Source organism: Gossypium hirsutum, chromosome A12 (genome assembly GCF_007990345.1).
Source record: "Gossypium hirsutum isolate 1008001.06 chromosome A12, Gossypium_hirsutum_v2.1, whole genome shotgun sequence".
Classification (NCBI taxonomy): Eukaryota; Viridiplantae; Streptophyta; class Magnoliopsida; order Malvales; family Malvaceae; genus Gossypium; species Gossypium hirsutum.
In genome coordinates this window covers 103,632,424-103,652,260 of record NC_053435.1, presented here as the reverse complement: position 1 = coordinate 103,652,260, position 19,837 = coordinate 103,632,424, and the positions used below count along the sequence as shown (strand labels likewise).

Sequence of the window (19,837 nt, the reverse complement as noted above, 5' to 3'; positions counted from 1 at the left end):
GTTTTTTTAAAAAGAAAAATTTTAGCTAGAGAGTTTTAAACAATAATTCGATGATCGGTACAGTTGATGAGTAGAACATATATTAGATCCAAGTTGATTTAATGGTCGGTGTTAGATATTAAAGAAAAAAATTATTTAGATTTTAATTTACGGATGTAAACGGATCAATTTGCCCAGGCCCACACCAAAACCAGATTAAAACAAAGAATAAACCCAAAATAAACAACAAATGTCCACAGTCTAGTTTACAAAATTATGACCCAAATTACAAGGGTTCAATAACCTAACAACTAACTAAACCCAAACCCAATACAAGCCAAAATAAAATAAACCTAAACCCAATTACATTGGCCCAAAGCTCAAACCATTCTCAGGAAACCCTAGGGTTTCCACTCTTGCGCCGCAACCACCCTAATAGCCTGGCTCCGTACCCTCTGTACCACCGCCTCGTGCCACTGTCCAGTTGGCCTTGTACTTGCAAATCAAATAAAGACAATAGCAAATACGTAGAAAAATATGAAAAATTGTATTTTTTTGGATTTTTTTATTCGGTTATAAAGCTGTGAATGATGTATCAATCTTTTTTTGGACACGATTATTGAATACAAACGCAATAGCAATCAAAAAACTCATATTTAGAGTTAAAAAAGGGTGATTTTGTTTTTCTTTTCTTTTCTTTTCTTTTATTTTCGTTTTTTTTCGAATAAACCCATCTCGAATAACAAACAAAAAACAAAAGGAAAGGGGAGCTTACTAGTAGTATATACTTCGCAAGTTCATTGTTGGAGGTCCTCCTCTCCGTCACCGAGGCTAGATCATAGAGGGGTTAGGGTTCTGGTCCTTCGGCCTTCTGGTCGAGAAGGCGTAGCCTCCAAACGAAAGACTTAAAATCCCCATTTTTGCGCTACTCCGGCCCCCAGCCACGGTGCACCATGGCGGAGGGGTAGCGGATCGATGACGGCGTTGATGCTAGGTGAAACCCTAGCAGAGGAAAAGGGAGAGGCTTTTTTTTTAAATCAGGGTTGGAATGAAGTTAAAAACAATGGTTTTATATAGCACTGTAGAAACAGCACCGTTTTGTGCCTTAGTTCCAGACGTCAAAACAGCGTCATTTTGACGCGAATGGCCGACCCGACCCAAGGCCTTAGGATCTGCGTGTTTTTGCTGTGAATGGGATAATTGCGCGCGCGGTCCTTCCGCATACTATTATGTTTTAATCTAGTTTTTCTTTGCTTTTAATTTCTCCCCTTAATTTCAACTTTGTTTCGATTTAGTCCCATAAAGAACGACGTCGTTTTAGGAGCAGGGGATATTTTTCCCTTTCGGTCCTTACCCTTTTCTCGCTTTTTGACTTTTGTCCTCATATGTTTATTTTTTATAGTTTTCACCTTTAATTTCGCTTTTATCCTAATTAAGTCCCAAATCTGTTGGATTTTAATTTATTTTTACCAATTTGTTATTTATTTATTTATTTTTACCCCTTTTTCTCATGTATTATTTATTTTAAATTGTTTATTTTGTTTATTTTAAGTTATATATATATTATGTATTTTAAACTAATTCAAATTATTATCCGTTTTAAAATTTTTACATATCATTTATCTAAAACTATTATATATTGTCATTTATTTTGAATTGTTTTTATACATATACCATTTGTTCTTTTTAAACCGTTTTTTGTTTTATTTAGTTTCAACTTCTTTCTACATATTATTTATTTTAAACGTTTTTTCATATATTATTTTAAGTTGTCTTATGTATTATTTTTTTAAACTGCTTTGTATATTATTCTTTTTAATTGTTTTACATACTATTTATCTTAAATTGTTTTATACTATTTATTTCAAACTGCTTTATATATTATGTCGTTTCACGTTCTTTGATTGTTAATATTGATATTAAAGTAACATGTGTTGTGTAATTATTGCCATTATATGTATTATAATTCATTTATTCGTATTCTCGTGTTATTAAGACTCATTAGCATAACATTTTATTTGTACATTATTGTTCTATGTTTCAAATTACCATTTTAATTTGTTTTGTTCAAATCATATCGAGAATTAGGTCCCAACGTATTTATCCATAATGTGCCATTTATTATACTTCAAACACAATTAATACACATCGTTTTAAATTTTATATTTGCTATTATTTCATAATAAAAAAATCAAAATAAGGCAATGTTCCGTATTTGGAAACTCGAGAGATTGTGCCCTAACATACTAGGTTTCGATTTTTCTCGTTTGACCCAAATGACCGAATATCCTTTTTAAATTAAGATGCATGAGTCTTGAAAATTAAAAGACAAGCTTATTCTCAAGGGTTTAAAATGTTGTGTCCTGACGTACTGGATGTGACATTTTATTACTTCGGGACAAAAAGGTCTTTAGCATCCGCTTTGATTTATTCAAACATTTTTTTTTGTAAAATTAACATTAATAAAAAAGGAGGATCATATTTTTAAATTCTTTATGGCTTTCCAACTTCCAACATTAAGACATTAATTAATCAATTAGGTACCAATTTTGGGCGTTACGAGGGTGTTAATCCTTCCTCGTACGTAGCTGACTCCCGAACCCGTTTTCTTGAATTCGGAACAAAAAGGTCTTTAGCATCCGCTTTGATTTAATCAAACATTTTTTTTGTAAAATTAACATTAATAAAAAAGGAGGATCATAGTTTTAAATTCTTTACGGCTTTCCAACTTCCAACATTAAGACATTAATTAATCAATTAGGTACCAATTTTGGGCGTTACGAGGGTGTTAATCCTTCCTCGTACGTAACTAACTCTTGAACCCGTTTTCTTGAATTTTGTAGACCAAAATCGCTACTAAAACAAAACATTTTATTAAAACAATCAAAATACGAGGTGATCCGATCACGCCTAAACAAAAAAGATTGGTGGCGACTCCTATGTTCGTTTTCATTTTCAAAATCAAAGTTGACCCCGTTTTTCGCCAATAAAAAAATGGTTTCGACAACGGATACATGACGTTCAAAACTGTTAATTAAAAAAATTGAATTGTAGAAGAGAATGAGAACAAGAGCGAGAGCTTTCGATTAGTGTAAACGATACAAATAGAAAAAGGCTATCCAACAGCAATTTTGAAATTAAATGACCAAAACATAAACTTAATAATAATTTAATAACATTGTAATTTATCTATTTAATAATGGATGGGTGAAAATACTGTAGATTAAGCATGTTAAAACATGCAGTCTTGGTTGAATAGGAAAGAAATGTGTTAAAAAATCTGAGTTAAAATCATTTGATTCAGATTTATTTTTACAAATTGTTCCAAGAATATATTTTGGTTTATTAAGTTCAATAATTGCAAGTTTTAAATAAAAGAAAAAAAAGGTATTTTCTTGGGTATGTTGTATTTTTTACTACAGTTAGAGAGTTCTATCTGTTTGGGTGGCAATTATTCCTGGGTTCCCTAATGTATCCTAGATTTCTACATTGGCCTACTTTAATGGCGTTCTAGAAAATACACTGAAATATTGTTTGAAATTTGCACCATCAAGTTTGGGACTTTGATTGGCTTTCATCAACAATCACTCCTAAAGTGCATACGAAATGCCTTTGACTTCCCATTTGAACTCTGCTTAACAATGTAACAAGCTTGCTGGTAACCAACAATCCTGAGGAGAAGAAAAAAAACCCATATGGCATCATAATTCATGGGTATTTACAGTGAAAGCAAAGTAAAATGTCGTTAAATATTTTCAACTTGATCATACTTGTCAGCAAGTTCAAATATTAAGATCTTTAATATGTTGTGCAAGCCCTCTCAACACCTGTCAAAAAAATTCCTAATAAAATGATCTGATTTAAAGTGGCAAGCACAAGGAAGGTGTTTTTTTATACTCACCATCTTGGTATCCTCAAGTGCCACTTCCAATGCATCAATTTTCTGTCCCATAAAGATGATAAAAAATATTTCCATTGAATCTCTTTTGTTTTGTCAGATACAAGAGGTGAAACTGTACTACTTACTTTATTGGTGTCTACAAGTGAAGCTTCCAGTGCCATTACTTTTTGTGGTGCAAACTTATCACTCATTCCCCTTTCCTCCTTTCCCATGTCTTCTTTACTTTTATCATTTTCCTGTTTTCACTCCAATTTAGCCTTCAACTTCAATCTATATACACATACATAGACACACACACATACATAGAGATGCTCACCATATTATGCATCAAAGCATCTCCTGAAGCTAGGTCAACGTTTCCTTCATTATTGGTATCTTCTGTTGTAGAAATTGCCTGTGATAAAAAAAAGGGGGGGATAATATTTGTAGTGAATCTGTGAAACCATGTTCACATTTATTCATACAAATGGAACATTAATAATTAGAGAGAATGCCTTTCTACTAAGCATGAGTCCACCTGAAGCATCTCTGTAATTTCTGGGTTCTTCCAGGGTCCTTTATCACTTAACAAGCAACCCCCATAATCAGCACATGTACAGCTTCCACCAAGAAACACCGACAAGTTACTGTTGAATTAAATGATAGCAATAATTAGTGGCTTATATGCATAAATATAGACGTCAACTGCTAACTTTACTACATGAATATCTATACCATACCTTGGATCAATGACTTCAATGAGATTGCCAAGGTAATTAGATCCCTGCACCTGAAACATCATAATCACTTCCCTAATTAAACATTTCCCTTGTTTGAGAAGGATATATATATATATATAGACTTCAATGCCACCATATGCAATAAAGGAAATTGAATGCTTCAATCTGTACATGAATTTTAGCCAAAGTTCGAGTATCGATAAACGCCTTGAGAACCTTCCAAAGCATCCGAAACCCAGAACCAGCATTGATAATGAAGAGCTGGTTTAAAGTCTACAAGAACAAATGTCATTTACCAAAATTTGTGTCTGATTGGAAGAACAAGCTGTGTTTGCATACTGAACAAATTTTCTACTATAATAAAAGCTAATGAAATAGAGATTCTCCTACTAGTTGCCTCAAATAATGTTTTAATAATCCGTCACAAGCAGTATGCATCCCGATCGGACACTTTGGCTATCAGTCAACATATCATTGATTGTAACCTGGCTTCACAAGTTGACCATTCCCACTATTTTCTTCTCCCTAGTTTATTAATCTTAGTGAAAAACAAAATGGAATTGAACTTACCTCTGGGTAGTAGTTGCTGTCAATCTTCTGAATTTCCATGAAAAGATATCTTGCAGGCTTTGAGAAATTAGACATCCCCTTGCCAAAGATAACATTCACATAAATTTAGAGCTTACTAGTAGGAAGTGATCAAATTTTCTAGAATTCTCCAAAATGGTTTTATATATATATTGTCATGATTGCGAGTAAAAAAAGGAAAACATCGATCTCGATTCATATGCATCATACTATGATGCAACTTCAATACAAGATTATATACAAGTAAAACTCTTTCAGCTAGAGAAGCAACATTTTCATGTCCCTCCCTTGAATGATGAACAAAATTGTGGAGGAATTAAGAAGGGAAGAGATGCTTACAACTCCCTTCACATCTAAGATACTTGTGGTGGATGCTATATGCCTCTTGGCTACAATTGAGCATGCAGGGTATCTCAAATTTAGTGTTTTCTCTTGTTCTGATACATGATATTTTACAAATCTGTCTATGCTGGTTGCTTGAAGTAATGCATTCAGGTCTACCATCCCAACCCTTTCTATGTATACCGGTCTACCACTTCGATCGACACCATGAAATCCATGAGGGTAGCATTTCTTCACCTCTGCGAGCTCAGTAAACTTAAATTCCTGGATGACAAAGATTTACATTACTAGACAATGAGAAATTTAAGCAAACAATGCATGTGGTCCTTAGCTTATCAATGTTATGTTTAAATTTCATGTATAAAAGGATAAGATATAGTTTGAATTATACTTGCCTTTTGGATTGCATCAACTCCATAGTCCTTGCGCCATTGAAGATAATTCAGAAACATTTCTTTTGCTTTTTGCAGATCAAAATCTCTCATTCTTAGAAACCTAAATGCACAAGGAGAGCTCCATCACTGATCAATATATACATACATATATATGTATATATATTTGTTACATTTAATAATAACATTGCGTTCACTTTACCGTAGAAGTGTATGATAGTCATTGTGTTTTGCAGGAAACTGATCCTCAAGGAAAAGTAATTCACGGAACGACTGAACAATTTGTTCATCTTTTGGATCATGAGTCCCTTCAAGGATCCTTTCCATGCTTTTGCTCTTTCCGAGTTTCTTCAACGAATCTCGAACCTTGAGCGGATACGAAAGCACGGACTTAAGTCCCGATGAAGATGGCTTCTCCGCTTCTTTTCGCGGAGGAGGAGGAATGAGGAAATGGGTTTCAATGGGCGGATGGATAGGCCTATTCATCACCTTCGAAAACTGAGATGCATCTCTATGGGGAGAGTCATTGTCTCCTCCACTACCTTTGTCTATAATTATTTCCCTATATTTTTCATCTGATTTATTCATATGCGCTCTGATTGAAATTTTATGTTTCAACTCAGAAAAAAAAACACTTTTAAAGAGATCCCAATGGTGTTAAAGAAAATTAAACAATCAATGTTCTGACCTGCTGCGATTACAACATATGATTGAACAATGATCAATGTTGAACATGCTCTTGTCTTGAAGTTCAAGTCTGAACAATCATTAGCCAATATGAAACGTGTAAGGAATTTAGAAAGAAAAAGTTGGAAATTTCTTGTTATGCAAAATTTGTTGAGAATCTAACTAAAATTAATGCCAAAAGTGGCAACCAAGATATGAAGAGAATAAAACCACAAGGAGAAACAAATGAAAAGGAAACAAATAAAAATATATAAAAAGTCAAAAGTGAAAAGAAAAAGTGAACAGAGAAAATGAAAAATTGTTATTGAAACAAGTAAATTTGAGGAAAGGAATGTGATACTTTGTTGTAATAATATATATATGTGTGTGTGTGTGTTTGCATTAATCTGATTGACAAGGAATCTTATAACAGCCTAAAAGCAAGTAACTCAAAGTTTTACACATCTGAATTCTGATTTTTTGGGCTTGGTTTTTTTTCTTTTTTATTCATTTTTTCCTTACGTATAGGATCAATACTTCGGTATCTTTGTTTCCTCTCAAAGCAGCAAAACATCTAAAAACCAATGTTGTTTGAATCAAACCAGATCATTCGGGGTGCCAAATCAAAGAGGAGTTATGTAATATTCCGAAAATTTTTACAGTAAGATATTATCTTTGATATAGTAAAATAAGGAAATAAAGTGACAAAAAGAGCAATTTTATTATGTCAACATTGGGAAGTATATTATTATATATTACATTATTAATTTAATAAAGGACTAAATTGTACAAGTGAAAAAAGTTTTGTTGCCCAAGAGTAAATACTCAAAATTTGATGGGTTAGTGTAAATATGAAAAAGTTAAAGGACCAATAGTGAAAATATTTTAGGGGTGGAATAATCTAGAAACTAAGGAAAATGGATGAATTTGGACCAAATTGAATAAGTGAAGAATTATGAGGGACTAAATCATAATTTCCCCAAATTAAGTGATGACTCAATGATGGAATTTTAAAAGATTATATAGGGCAAAATGGTCAATTAGTAAGAGAGAGAATTCTAGAATGTGATGATTATGTTGATGATATTTTAAATTAATTAATTAGATAAATATTATTTTATTAATATTTTAATAAGATATTTATGATTATTTTATTATTTTATTTAGTATATATATATGTGTGTGTGGAAAAAAAACACAAACACACACGCGCGCACACACACACACACACCCCATCCATCTTTTCCATGCAACCAACGTTAGAAGAGAAGAAAAGAATTTTTTTTTCTTTATAATTTGGTCCTTTCACCAAAAATTCACCATTTTTACTTTGAAATCAAAAGAAGTTCCATAGCCATCAAGAGAGAAAGATGACAAGGAGACTATGAGGAGCTAGAATATCAAGTTAGATTCAAGAAATATAAGCTGGAGGAGAAAGAAAAATTAAGTTGAAGATTGAAATCCATAGGACAGGGTAAGAACATGAAGATTTCAATATATTTTTAAGATTGTTATTATTGAAAAAGCATGAAAATAATGTTATAGTAGAGTTTTCTTATATATGGTCTTATGTTCTTGATATGTTAGTGAAGAGAAAATAAGAGAAAGTAATGAGAAATAGTGTAGAGAAAGAAAATAAGGATGTTATAAACATGATAAATAAACATCTTGCACTAAAACAGTTTTGGACAACAGCAGTAGGATAACTTTAAAAAATCACCATAAATTGTGAAAATCGAATTAGAGGATGAAAAAAATATAAAATTAAATATTATTGAGTCTAGTTTCTTATAGAAGAAATTATGTAAGTAATGGAATTGTGAATTGTGAGATATAATAAATTTAGTGAGACAAGTTCAGAATGATTTCGGGTTCCCCTGTTCTAACTTTGGAAAATCGTCAAAAATTGGATAAAAATAATTAAGGGCTTAAATTTATATTTTTAAAATTATTAATGAGTATATTTTCAATATAAATAAGCAGGAACATCATTTGAATCTCGTACGATGAGACAATTAATTCTTAGTGAAGAAGGGTCGTAACTATCAGACAGCAGAATAGGGGTAACTTTAAAGAATAAACTGTACTTATTGGTTAAACCAAAAATTCTGAAAATTTTATGGTAAGAAGATATATGAGCCTAGTTTCATGGAAAATTAGAAAATCTTAATTTGGAGTTCTGTAACTCAAGATAAAAATAATTTAGTGACTATGACACGGATGGATAGCTTTGAATATACATATAAGTCAATAGTGAAATTATAGATAATGTTACTTATAAGCATGATATATACGTCAAGGACGTGGAATGGAGAGCATGAGGAGGAAAATATTTATGAATATTCAGCTAGAATGGTTAATTTGCATGTTTTAGGCTCAAGGACTAAATTGAATAAAAGTAAAACTTTAGGGGGCAATTTTGTAAAAATGTCAAAAATGACCAAATTGAAGGGAATGAATTGTTTTATTATCTAAATTAATAAATTGAATGAAATTATTAATTTAAGATCAGGTGATATTTGGGAAAACGATAAATTACCAAAATGCCCATAAATCTTGGTATTTCTCCAATTTAGTTAGGTAGGTTCGTATAACTGGAATGAACATGTAAATATATCAATTTAAATATTGTATTGTATTTTATATGATGTTTGAATTGAATATATGAAATGTATGGATGTTGAAATGAAAGAAATAATACATGTTCTGAAACTACTTGAAAATGATAAAATATGTTTGAATATTGGGTTTCGGATGTATATAGGTGATTTCCCAAATTAAAGAGTTCTTGCATGTGTTGCAAAAATAGATAACCTGGACGGTTAATCTGACAAAAGCCTTCTCGAGAATATAAAGTGGATAAGATTTGTTCCTGATTCACTATAATACCTCAAAGTGAATAGGATTTGTTCCTGATTTTAATTCTGATTCACTACGGTAACTTAAGGCGGATAGGATTTGACCTGAAAAGGTAATCCTGATTAGCTACAATCACATGAGAGAGTGCTTGATGATTAAACGTCCTAAGGGTTATTTTTGAATATGAATTGATAGAATATGGAAATGTACGCTTTGAGTGTACTGTTGAAAAATCCATCGGAACTCCAATGATTCAATGGATAGAATATTTGATATGATACGAGGATTATAATATGAAAAGGATGTTACATGATACATGAAAATGGATACTAAATGTAACACACTTTGCCCGTATTCGTCGCCGAAATAGGGTACGAGGCATTACCGGAGTTTACCGAATTAATTTTTTTCGTTAATACGAGTTAAATACTATTCATTTACTAAAACATGTCATGACGTCCTTTAGATGGGCCTCCAAAGCCCAAAACATACTTCGAGACCAAACCAGAATTAAATCGAAACCATAGGGAATTTTTCGCAAAATCCCAAAGTATTTTTTTTTGTTCAATATAACCCTTTTATAAATATCTAACCTTCCCTGCAAATTTTAAAACCGAGACCAATTCAAGCAACCAATTCATTTCAATCAATTTGATACCAAATTATACTTCTATTATAATCATACTATTTAACATATTCATCATTCTTTACTTTAATGTATATTCATTAAACAAGTCTTAGCATTTATATAATCATCAAACCTTATACATGCCATATAAATCAAAAAGGAAATTTACAAAAGCTACCGGAGATAATCTGGATAGTGTGATCCTTTGTGTTAATCCGATCCTCCGTATACTTCCACGTCAATCTACAAGAGACATTGAATACACTCAAGTAAGCTTATAGAAGCTTAGTAAGTTCATAGGCATAAAACATAAATCTTACCAAATATTTATACACTTATACAATATACACAATTATTAAGTTCACTTGTCAACCACAGTCATTGGTGAGTTCCCTTGTATAAACTTACTACCACTTATCCATTTCCTTTAATTCTTTTCGGCCTATTTGTCACATATCATTCTTTAACCAAATTAGGGAACGGTTACGGAAAATTGAGTACTTCACTTTCACTTTGCCATAGTATAACTATGGTCTTGCGTATGATCACTTATCACTTTTTGAAGTCATAGTCCTGTCACGGTCTTACACTGATCACATTTATCACTTGTCACTGATCAGATAAGTGTAGTTAAAACTACCACTTATCACTTATCACTTGTCATTGATCAGATAAGTGTAGCTAAAGCTACCACTTATCATTTATCACTTGTCACTGATCAGATAAGTGTAGCTAAAACTACCACTTATCACTTATCACTTATCACCTGTCATTGATCAGATAAGTGTAGCTAAAGCTACCACTTATCACTTGTCACTGATCAGGAGTACTCAAATCCGACGTTCCACTCAATTTGATCATTTATTCGATTTTCGGGTTGTTATTTTATTCTCTATTCATCAATAAATATATTTTATCATACATTATATAATTCATAAAATAAACATATAATCATTAAACTTCAACCATATGAACTTACCTGGGTCGATTTGCAAAATTTGTGAAAGTTCAGGGACTAATCAGCTACCTTTTTCTTTTCCTCGACTTGCTTCGGGTTCTCGATCTATCATTGTAAAATCATTCAATTATCAGTATTGACTTCATCTTCAACCCGCTTATAAGTAATATTATCTATAATTTCATTATTTACTTATGTATATTCCAATGCTGTCAATTCGTGTCAAAGTTACTAAATTATTTTTATCTTTTGCTACAGAACTCAAAATTAAGATCTGCTAATTTTTCATAAAACTAGACTCACATATATTCTTACCATAAAAATTTCATGATTTTTGGTGGGGCCAATTAATACAGTTTATTCATTGAAGTCTCCCTAATTCTGCTGTCTGATGGTTCCGATCCTTCTTCACTAAAAATTAATTATCTCCTTGTACAAGATTCAAATGATTTTCCCGTTTGTTTCTCTTGAAAATAGACTCATTCAAGATTCTAAACATATAAATTTAAGCCCCTAATTATTTTTATTAAATTTTTTATGATTTTTCAAAGTCAGAACAGGGGAACCCGAATTCATTCTGACATTGTCTTACAAAATATATTATATCTCATGATTTACAATTCTGTTGCTTACACTGTTTCTTCTATAAGAAACTAGACTCGATAAGCTTTAATTTCATATTTTATTCATTCTATACTTAGATTTCTAAAATTTTTGGTGATTTTTCAAAGTTAGACTACTGCTGCTGTCCAAAACTGTTTTAGTGCAAATGTTGATTTCGATTTTTGCCCCAAATTTCACAGTTCATACAATTCAGTCCTTGATCAATTAACCCCTCAATGAAGCTAATTTTTCCCAATTAATGCTTTACCTAGACATTATAAGTTATTTCAAAATTATTTAAATTCAGAATTTCCACATAAAACCCTGACTTCAAACTCTTTCACCATTAAGTCCCAAACATTCACTTTCTATTCAATTCTTTCAATAAAATTAGCATATAAACAATTTAAAGACCTAATTCCATGCTAAATAATCATATACTTCCAGAAAATATTCATAGCAACTTCCAATTTCTTTCATAAAATCAAAAACTAATGAATTCAACAAGTGGACCTAGTTGTAAAAGTCATAAAAACACAAAAATTTCAAGAAATAATCAAGAATTGAACTTACTTGCAGTAAAAATATGAAAAACGAGCTTAATAAAACCCTTCTATGGTGTTTTTTCTGATGAGAATGCAGAAAAATAATGAGAAATCTAGATAATTCCACTTAGTTCTAGCTTTATTGAGTAAATTTTACAATATTTCAATTTTGCCCTTAATTCATCAATTTTCCTGCTTATTTCATGCCCTTGCCATCCAGCCCAAATAGCCTTGGGTTTATTTGCCTTTTAAACCCTCTTTCTTTTATCATTTAAGCTATTTAATCATTTCCCATAATTTTACATTTGTTACAATTTAGTCCTTTTTATTCAATTAACTATCGAAACTTTAAAATTTCTTGACGAAACTTTAATACTAACTTATTAACACTCCATAAATATTTATAAAAATATTTATGGCTCGTTTTAAAATTTTCAAACTCTCAATATCTCGTTTTCGATTTTAATTTTTTAAATATTTATTTCTAGTACACTATTCGCTATTTCAAAAATTTTACTAACTTTACATTTAACTTATATTCACTAAATTATTAATATTTTCTACTCATTTTTCGGATTTAGTGATCTCTAATCACTGTTCCGACACTACTGAAAATTTCAAATTTAGGGTTTCAAAGGAAAATAGCTTAACCATGACCCCTTTCTGGCATATATCTGTGTTGGCATGTTCAATATCACAATAAACAATTAGTTCAATCTTCTCCGTTTCAACAAAAGATTTCATCGTTCTAACCTTGCAGTATAATACACTTTTGCTTACAATTTACCACCATATCATGTAGAATTAACTATTCCGTTCTTGAAATCACATCAAACAGTAATAACATCAAATCAATCAGAAAATAGTAGTATCATTATCAAACAGTTCTTGCAGATCTTATCAATCCATAAATACTAATCGGGAAAATTTAATACTTCAACCCAAAAAAATTTCAGCAAACTCAACAGGCAAATCTTTAATTAGAGGTGTGCATGGGCCGGGCGGCCCAGCCCGGCCCGAAGGCCCGCCCGAAAAATGGGAGGGTTTGGGTAAAAATATAGGCCCGAAAAACGGGCTTGGACAAAAAACGAGGCCCGTTTAGAAAATGGGCCGGGCCTCGGGTAAGATTTTTTTGGCCCGGGCCCGGCCCGGCCTAGCCTGATTTTAATATTAAATTATTTTAAAATTTTTTTATTTTTAATTTTAAATAACTTTAGTACTTTTACTTTACTTTTTTTGTTGTTTTGATGTTATTTTGATATTGTAAAACTTTTGTTATTAATATAATTTAATTCTTAATTTAGTTTTAATTTGTTTCAATTTTTCAATTTTAATATAATTACTTTTTATTATATTTTTAATTTATGTATTATTTTAATAATTATTTTAGTCCCATTATTTATTTATTTTTTGTTTTAATATTTGTTTTTTATGTTTTAAATGTATTTGATTTGTTATATTTTAAAGTTTTTTAAGCAAAAAAAAATATGACCGGGCCGGGCCGGGCCGAGCTCGGGCCTACCATTTTTTTCTCGGGCTGGTCTTGGACAAATTTTCAGGCCCATATTTCGGGCTGGGCCGGGCCCGGGCCTTGAAACGGGCCGAAATTTTTTATGGGCCCGGCCCGGCCCATGCACACCTCTATCTTTAATAGATACTGAACTTATGTAATCATATGAATAGTCAAACCAAGATCAATTTAGAATAATCATATTAGTGTCGATAAAGAAGAAAGTACCTGTAATGACATCCGGTAGAGATAAATCTTCTTATATACAATTAACATATATATACCATGGCTGATATTCATTCTCCAGATTTTACAGGGAAATCCTTTGTCACACTTCGACTATTACTCGCATTTCTGGGTTATAGAGTAATCTACCTCTGATAACTGTGGTACTCTGTCTTGCAATTTAAATAATATTTTTTTCAACTCTCTTCAATCAATCACTAAGATAATGATCAAAAGAATCATATCTAACTCATATTTTGCTCTTTATTCTACATTCTTCGACTTTATGTTTTCATTTAAACCATCTTCAAACCACTTGTACATTATGGTTTCTATTGGAATATACCCTTTGATATACTTATTCAATCAAACAAATTCCATTTTATACTCAGTTACAATCATATGACCCTGTTTAAGCTTCAAAAATTTCTTTGCATTTCTAATAATGATTCTCTGACTAACATATACTTCTTTCAGAACTCATTTCAAAAAATTTCCAAATAGTCATTTCATAGTCACAACATAAATCAATATTTCCATTACTGGCAAGCTAAATCTTTCAGTAGAATATCATACCTTTCTATCATTTATTTGACGAACCAAGCAATTCATTTATAGCCTTGATAATATTCTCTTACCAAATTTCAATTCTTTCAAGATCATTTTCAGCTGTGATTTTCAATTCTTCCACACTATATGTACATAATATTAACAACAGATATGTTACCCATTCAGACAAACTCTGTACCTTGAAACACTTCGGGAACCGATTGAAAAACAGGAGGGCCAGATATCATAACAAATACAGTTTCTTATATTCACTAAAGAATATCAGTTATAATTCCAAACATTATGTATCATTTCTTTCTCTATCATTTCATCATTCAACATTTAGTGGTTAATTACTCATTAGGGTAATACTCAATGTTAACGATTCAGTTTTTATTTTATCCACAAAACTCTTCATTTTCAGCATACATCTTATAATCAATTCTATCAACATATTCTTCTAATATTTACACTATAAAACAAAAGCAAACAATTATATCAGCATCCGATCCCGATTCAATTTCAACTTAACTTTTGGCATGTACCTCTAGACTCAATTTCGAGCTCAATTTAGTCCGAGAATCGGCTAAACCTGATAGCTCTGATACCAAAAATTATAACACCCCTTAACCCCAAACCATCACCAAAAGAGGGTTATAGAGCATTACCGGAGTTTACAGAATAATTACACACATTTCCATTATTTTCTTATGTTTATGTCAAAGTTGTCTTCTTGAGCAGCAGTCACTAAAATATTTATAACTGGAGCTATGAAACTTCAAATTAAGTTCCGTTAATTTTCCTTAAAACTAGATTTATATACCTTTCTACCATAAAATTTTCAGAATTTTTAATATTGCCAATTAGTACAGTTTATTCCTCAAAGTTACCCTTGGTCTGCTATTTGACAACTTCGACCCTTTTTTACTAAAATTTAATTATCTCATAGCATAGGACTTGGATGATGTTCCCGTTTATTTCTCTTAAAAATAGACTCATTAAAGATTCTAAGCATATAAATTATAGCTCATAATTATTTTTATACAACTTTTAATGATTTTCCCAATTCAGAATAGGGAATTCCAAAATCAATCTGACATTGTCCCATAAAAATTCAAATTCATACCAAATTAGTCAAATCCTATTTTATACCATAACCAGACCTAAATTTATTTATTTCATCCTTACATTTACAATTTCAAAATGACGCACACATAAGACATCCTAGGTACATGCCATTACCCATAATTAACACACTTTACCTCATTGAATTCGGGATCGGCCTGGGATGCTGATTCAACGTTCTATCTTTACTTTACCTGCGCATGGAAACAAACCGTACGCTGAGTATGGTATACTCAGTGATATTTCTATAATCCAAACACTTGATAATATAACAATTAAACTTAAAATCACAATAACAAATATAACTATTCATTTATTTATTTTATAGATAAGTTTCATTTACTTACCATAAAAATTCTATACAAGCCATATAACAAACAAAACAACATATTTGCTCAATTCTTTTCATTTGCTTACCGTATAAATTCTTTACAATATATTCACAATTCATTTGTATTCACACTTTACTTCTTAACAATATACCATTTTAATTCATTCTAACATCAATCATCATCCATTTGAACTTCACTCATTTCATGAACCTTTTGGTTCATGTTTTCAATCTCATATCTCAATTTCAATTCTCAATTCAATTTCTCATTTCATTCCAATAGCTCAATCAATCAAATTCACTCGATTTATCTTTTCACTTATTTACCGCTATTAACAAGACTCAGACTCTGATAGATACGCAGATTCCTCCCAAACACATTAGAATATCCAACCAAAACACACCAGAATTTCCAACCCAAACACACCTGGAATATTATAAATCCTCCATAACACACCAGTATATCATATCCTCCCAAACACAACAATAAGGCATTAAATGCCTCTTCGGATAAACTGAAGTATATAATAACAGAAATATCTTCTCGGCCGAACTACAAATCTCCCCATCACATCACAAATCCAATGGCATGCCATTTGTATCCAATCTGGTCCGATACTGTTAATAGGGTATTTGATTCACTTTCTCAATTTAATAAGTCTTTCATCAATATACCATTCTAATAATCACATATATTCATATCAATTCCCTCATATTTCCAATCAATATAATTTTTTTTTCAATATAACATTCATTCAATATTCAAATTTTTACATAAATCATATATATATATTATATTTCAATTAATATAAATTCAATCAAAATGATTTCAATCAATATAAATTTGATAAATTCATCACATACCAAAATCAATCCATTTCAATTGTAAAATATCATAATTCTAACACTAACAATTGTCATCTGTATATAAATATAACAAATAATGACTGAGTTCGGATTATAGAAATACAAACCGTATTTTCTCGAGCTAACTCCCGTTGTCTTTGCCATTTTTCCTTGCTTAACCGAGATTTCCCGAGACAACATTAGCTATGGGAATTAAAACAATTCATATTCGTTAATTCTCTACTAATTTATATCTAATTAATAAATTTTGATTCAATTTCTACTTTAATTTCAATTTAATCTTAACTAAATTCACTTACTTTTTCTATCTCAATTCATACTTCATTTCTATTCAAATTTTGTCCAAACTCATACTTAACTATTAAATTTTCAGCATATTTTCCTAATTTCGAAAGTTTCGTCAATTTAGTCCCTTCAACATAAAACTTATGAATTACTTTACAATTCAATCCTTATTTCATTTCTAACTTGAATTCCTATCAATCTAACCCTAATTCATTTTTTTATTCAACATGAACAATATTTAGAATTCTAATAACTTTCAAAATATTAATTTAATTTCATCACAACTTTGTTCTAAAGCTTTTAAAACATCAAAATTAAGTAAAAAGGGCTAAATTAACTTACCTATTAAACTTCCAAACCTTCAAACCCTAATTCTCCCTTTTTCTTTTCTTTCTCCTTTCTTTCTTTCCTTCCCCTGCTTTTCGTTTGCCTATTCTGTTTCTTTTCTTTGTTTCCTTTCTCTTTTCTTTATTTATTTACTATATATATATATAATATAATAATAAAAATAAAATATCTATATTTAAAATCTATTTAATAACAAATATTTATTTAACACTTGTATGCATTTTTTATTATTACACATGTCACAAATTTTACCATACATTTGTCATAATTTAATATATTTATTACATAAAAATCTCATAATATAATTATTTAATTAATAAATATCTTATTTAATATTAAATACTAATATTACAATTGTACACACTTATATTTCACATTTGTACCAATAAATTCATTACAATTGTCATTATTTAATTTACTTAATCTCATTATTTAATTATTTAATTAATAAATATCTTTTATTCTAAAATTAAGTAAATATACAATTATATTCCAAGGGTTCAAATACATATATTACACTTGTACAATTTTATCATCACACATTTGTCTTTATTTCAATTTATTTCATAATATAATAACTTAATATCAATTAAATAATAATAACCATAATAATAAATTAATTAATTAATATAAGAAAATCCTAGACTCTTCCATCTTTTGCCGCCTAAATTCATACATTAGGCATAATTGCCTATTTGGTCCCTTTTTATTTTCTTTTAATCTACAATTTAACTTTCATCCTTTATTCAATTTAGTCATTTTTCCTAATTACTCTTAATTAAGCTAAATTCACTTAATTAAAACTCTAATAACCACTCCATTAACTTCATAAATATTTTTAATAAATATTTTCTAATCCATTTTTCAGAAACAGTGATCCGAAAATACACCTTTCTAATAACCTTAAAGTTCGGGTCGTTACAAATTATAAAATGGATTGGAAATGAAATATATGCTAATAAATGAGTAATTTTATATTTTAGATCAAGATCCCGTAGATACTTGTGGAAAAGGAAAAATAGCGGAATAGTCCATGAACTTCTGCAATTACTACAATTCAGTCTAGTTAAGTTTGTAACATTTGTATAAATTGATGATTGGAATTATGCATATATTCTATTGTCGGAAATGAATTATTATTTGAATTGGATATTCGGTTTGAATTGAACGCGAGATTTGAGTACATTCGTGATTTGGTGTATGATAGGGGTTTGGAGTGGAGATGGTATTGGAGGGAGATATCTGCATTTTACCCAAGTAAACTAGGGTTCAGTATTTTTTTGCGAACTTTTGTGTTTTACTTTCTGTTTGGCGTGATTGGGTGGATCAGCTTTTATGAACTTCTATTCATGTAACACCCCCACGCCCGAAACCGTCACCGGAGTCAAGCTTGAGGTGTTACTAAACTTATCTTACCTTTTAAACAACTCTAAACCACTTATTTTAATTTTTGGAATAAACTATTTTTCTGCGTCATGGTTGCTTAAAAATTCATTTATCGAGTTTCAAAACTCAAAATTAAGATCCGTAAATTTTTCCTGAAACTAGACTCATATATCTATCTACTAATTTTTTTCTAGAATTTTAACTTGGCCAATTAGTACAGTTTATTAGTTAGAGTTTCCCCTGTTTCAAAACTCAACTACACTGACCTCTTCTTACTACGAGCCATGTTTCTTCCTGTAAAAAAATTCATATGATTAAGCCGTTTGTTTCTCTCAAAACTAGATTCAACAAGGATTCTAACCATATAAATTACACCTTCTAATTAGTTTTGTACAATTTATGGTGAATTTCCAAATTTGAAACAGGGGATCCAGAAATCGCTCTGACCCTGTTTCACTAAAACTCAGATATCTCATAAAATATAATACCTTTACCTGTTTTGCTTATTCCATAAGAAAATATACATAATAAGCTTTAATTTCATATATTATTCATCTTCAAACTATGTTTCTGTAATTTTTAGTGATTTTTGAAAGTTACGTCATTTCTGTTACTTGAATCTGTTTTTAGGTTACTTTCACATTTTTCATAATTTTCATGTGATAATCATCAATCAATCATACATATTAATAAATATGTATATCATCGGCTATTTTATTAGCTAATCACTAGCAAGTATTTACACATCATTCATTGTTCATATTATACCAAAAGTAGCAAGTTTCTATACATGCCATACCCAAAACAAAACGTCTAGTTATACCGAGTTATTTCTTTGATAGTGTGATCGGCCTCCGACGTTTCCTTCGATCCCCGAGTGACTAGATAAGTACTATAAGAAGAAGAAAATAAAGAGATTAAGCACTAGGCTTAGTAAGCTTACAAGCAAATAAATCACAACATTCAACATAATGGATAATTATGCATAATATCATCTAACATCATAAATTTCTTTACTTCTCAATTTGTAT

General features: G+C 30.4%; 1 protein-coding gene and 2 long non-coding RNA genes across 6 annotated transcripts; all 3 read right to left on the bottom strand.

Annotated features, from left to right (window-relative positions):
- Positions 1-195: 195 nt before the first annotated feature.
- LOC107888014 (uncharacterized) lies at positions 196-1,037 on the bottom strand. Its single transcript, XR_001681242.2, has 2 exons — positions 755-1,037; positions 196-474 (listed from the first exon to the last, which is right to left on the bottom strand). It is a non-coding gene; the product is annotated as an uncharacterized lncRNA (long non-coding RNA).
- Positions 1,038-3,252: 2,215 nt separating this feature from the next.
- Positions 3,253-6,829, bottom strand: LOC107886081 (phosphatidylinositol/phosphatidylcholine transfer protein SFH11). 4 transcript variants are annotated; one of them, XM_016809906.2, is made up of 12 exons: positions 6,124-6,829; positions 5,925-6,024; positions 5,527-5,793; positions 5,170-5,247; positions 4,771-4,872; positions 4,600-4,649; positions 4,398-4,506; positions 4,197-4,274; positions 4,006-4,116; positions 3,881-3,922; positions 3,750-3,806; positions 3,253-3,650 (listed from the first exon to the last, which is right to left on the bottom strand). In XM_016809906.2, the coding sequence occupies exons 1-11, from the start codon at positions 6,507-6,509 to the stop codon at positions 3,762-3,764; spliced, it is 1,368 nt and encodes a 455-aa protein (XP_016665395.2). In that variant the 5' UTR covers positions 6,510-6,829; the 3' UTR covers positions 3,253-3,650; positions 3,750-3,761. The 4 variants fall into 4 exon arrangements, 2 of the variants coding, with proteins under 2 accessions (XP_016665395.2, XP_040939405.1); XR_001680634.2 differs by having other exon boundaries at positions 3,881-4,116; XM_041083471.1 differs by lacking the exon at positions 4,771-4,872 and having other exon boundaries at positions 6,124-6,827.
- Positions 6,830-15,735: 8,906 nt separating this feature from the next.
- On the bottom strand, positions 15,736-17,466 carry LOC121211133 (uncharacterized). The gene is made up of 3 exons (XR_005906494.1): positions 17,415-17,466; positions 16,895-16,970; positions 15,736-15,783 (listed from the first exon to the last, which is right to left on the bottom strand). It is a non-coding gene; the product is annotated as an uncharacterized lncRNA (long non-coding RNA).
- Between the last annotated feature and the right edge of the window lie 2,371 nt (positions 17,467-19,837).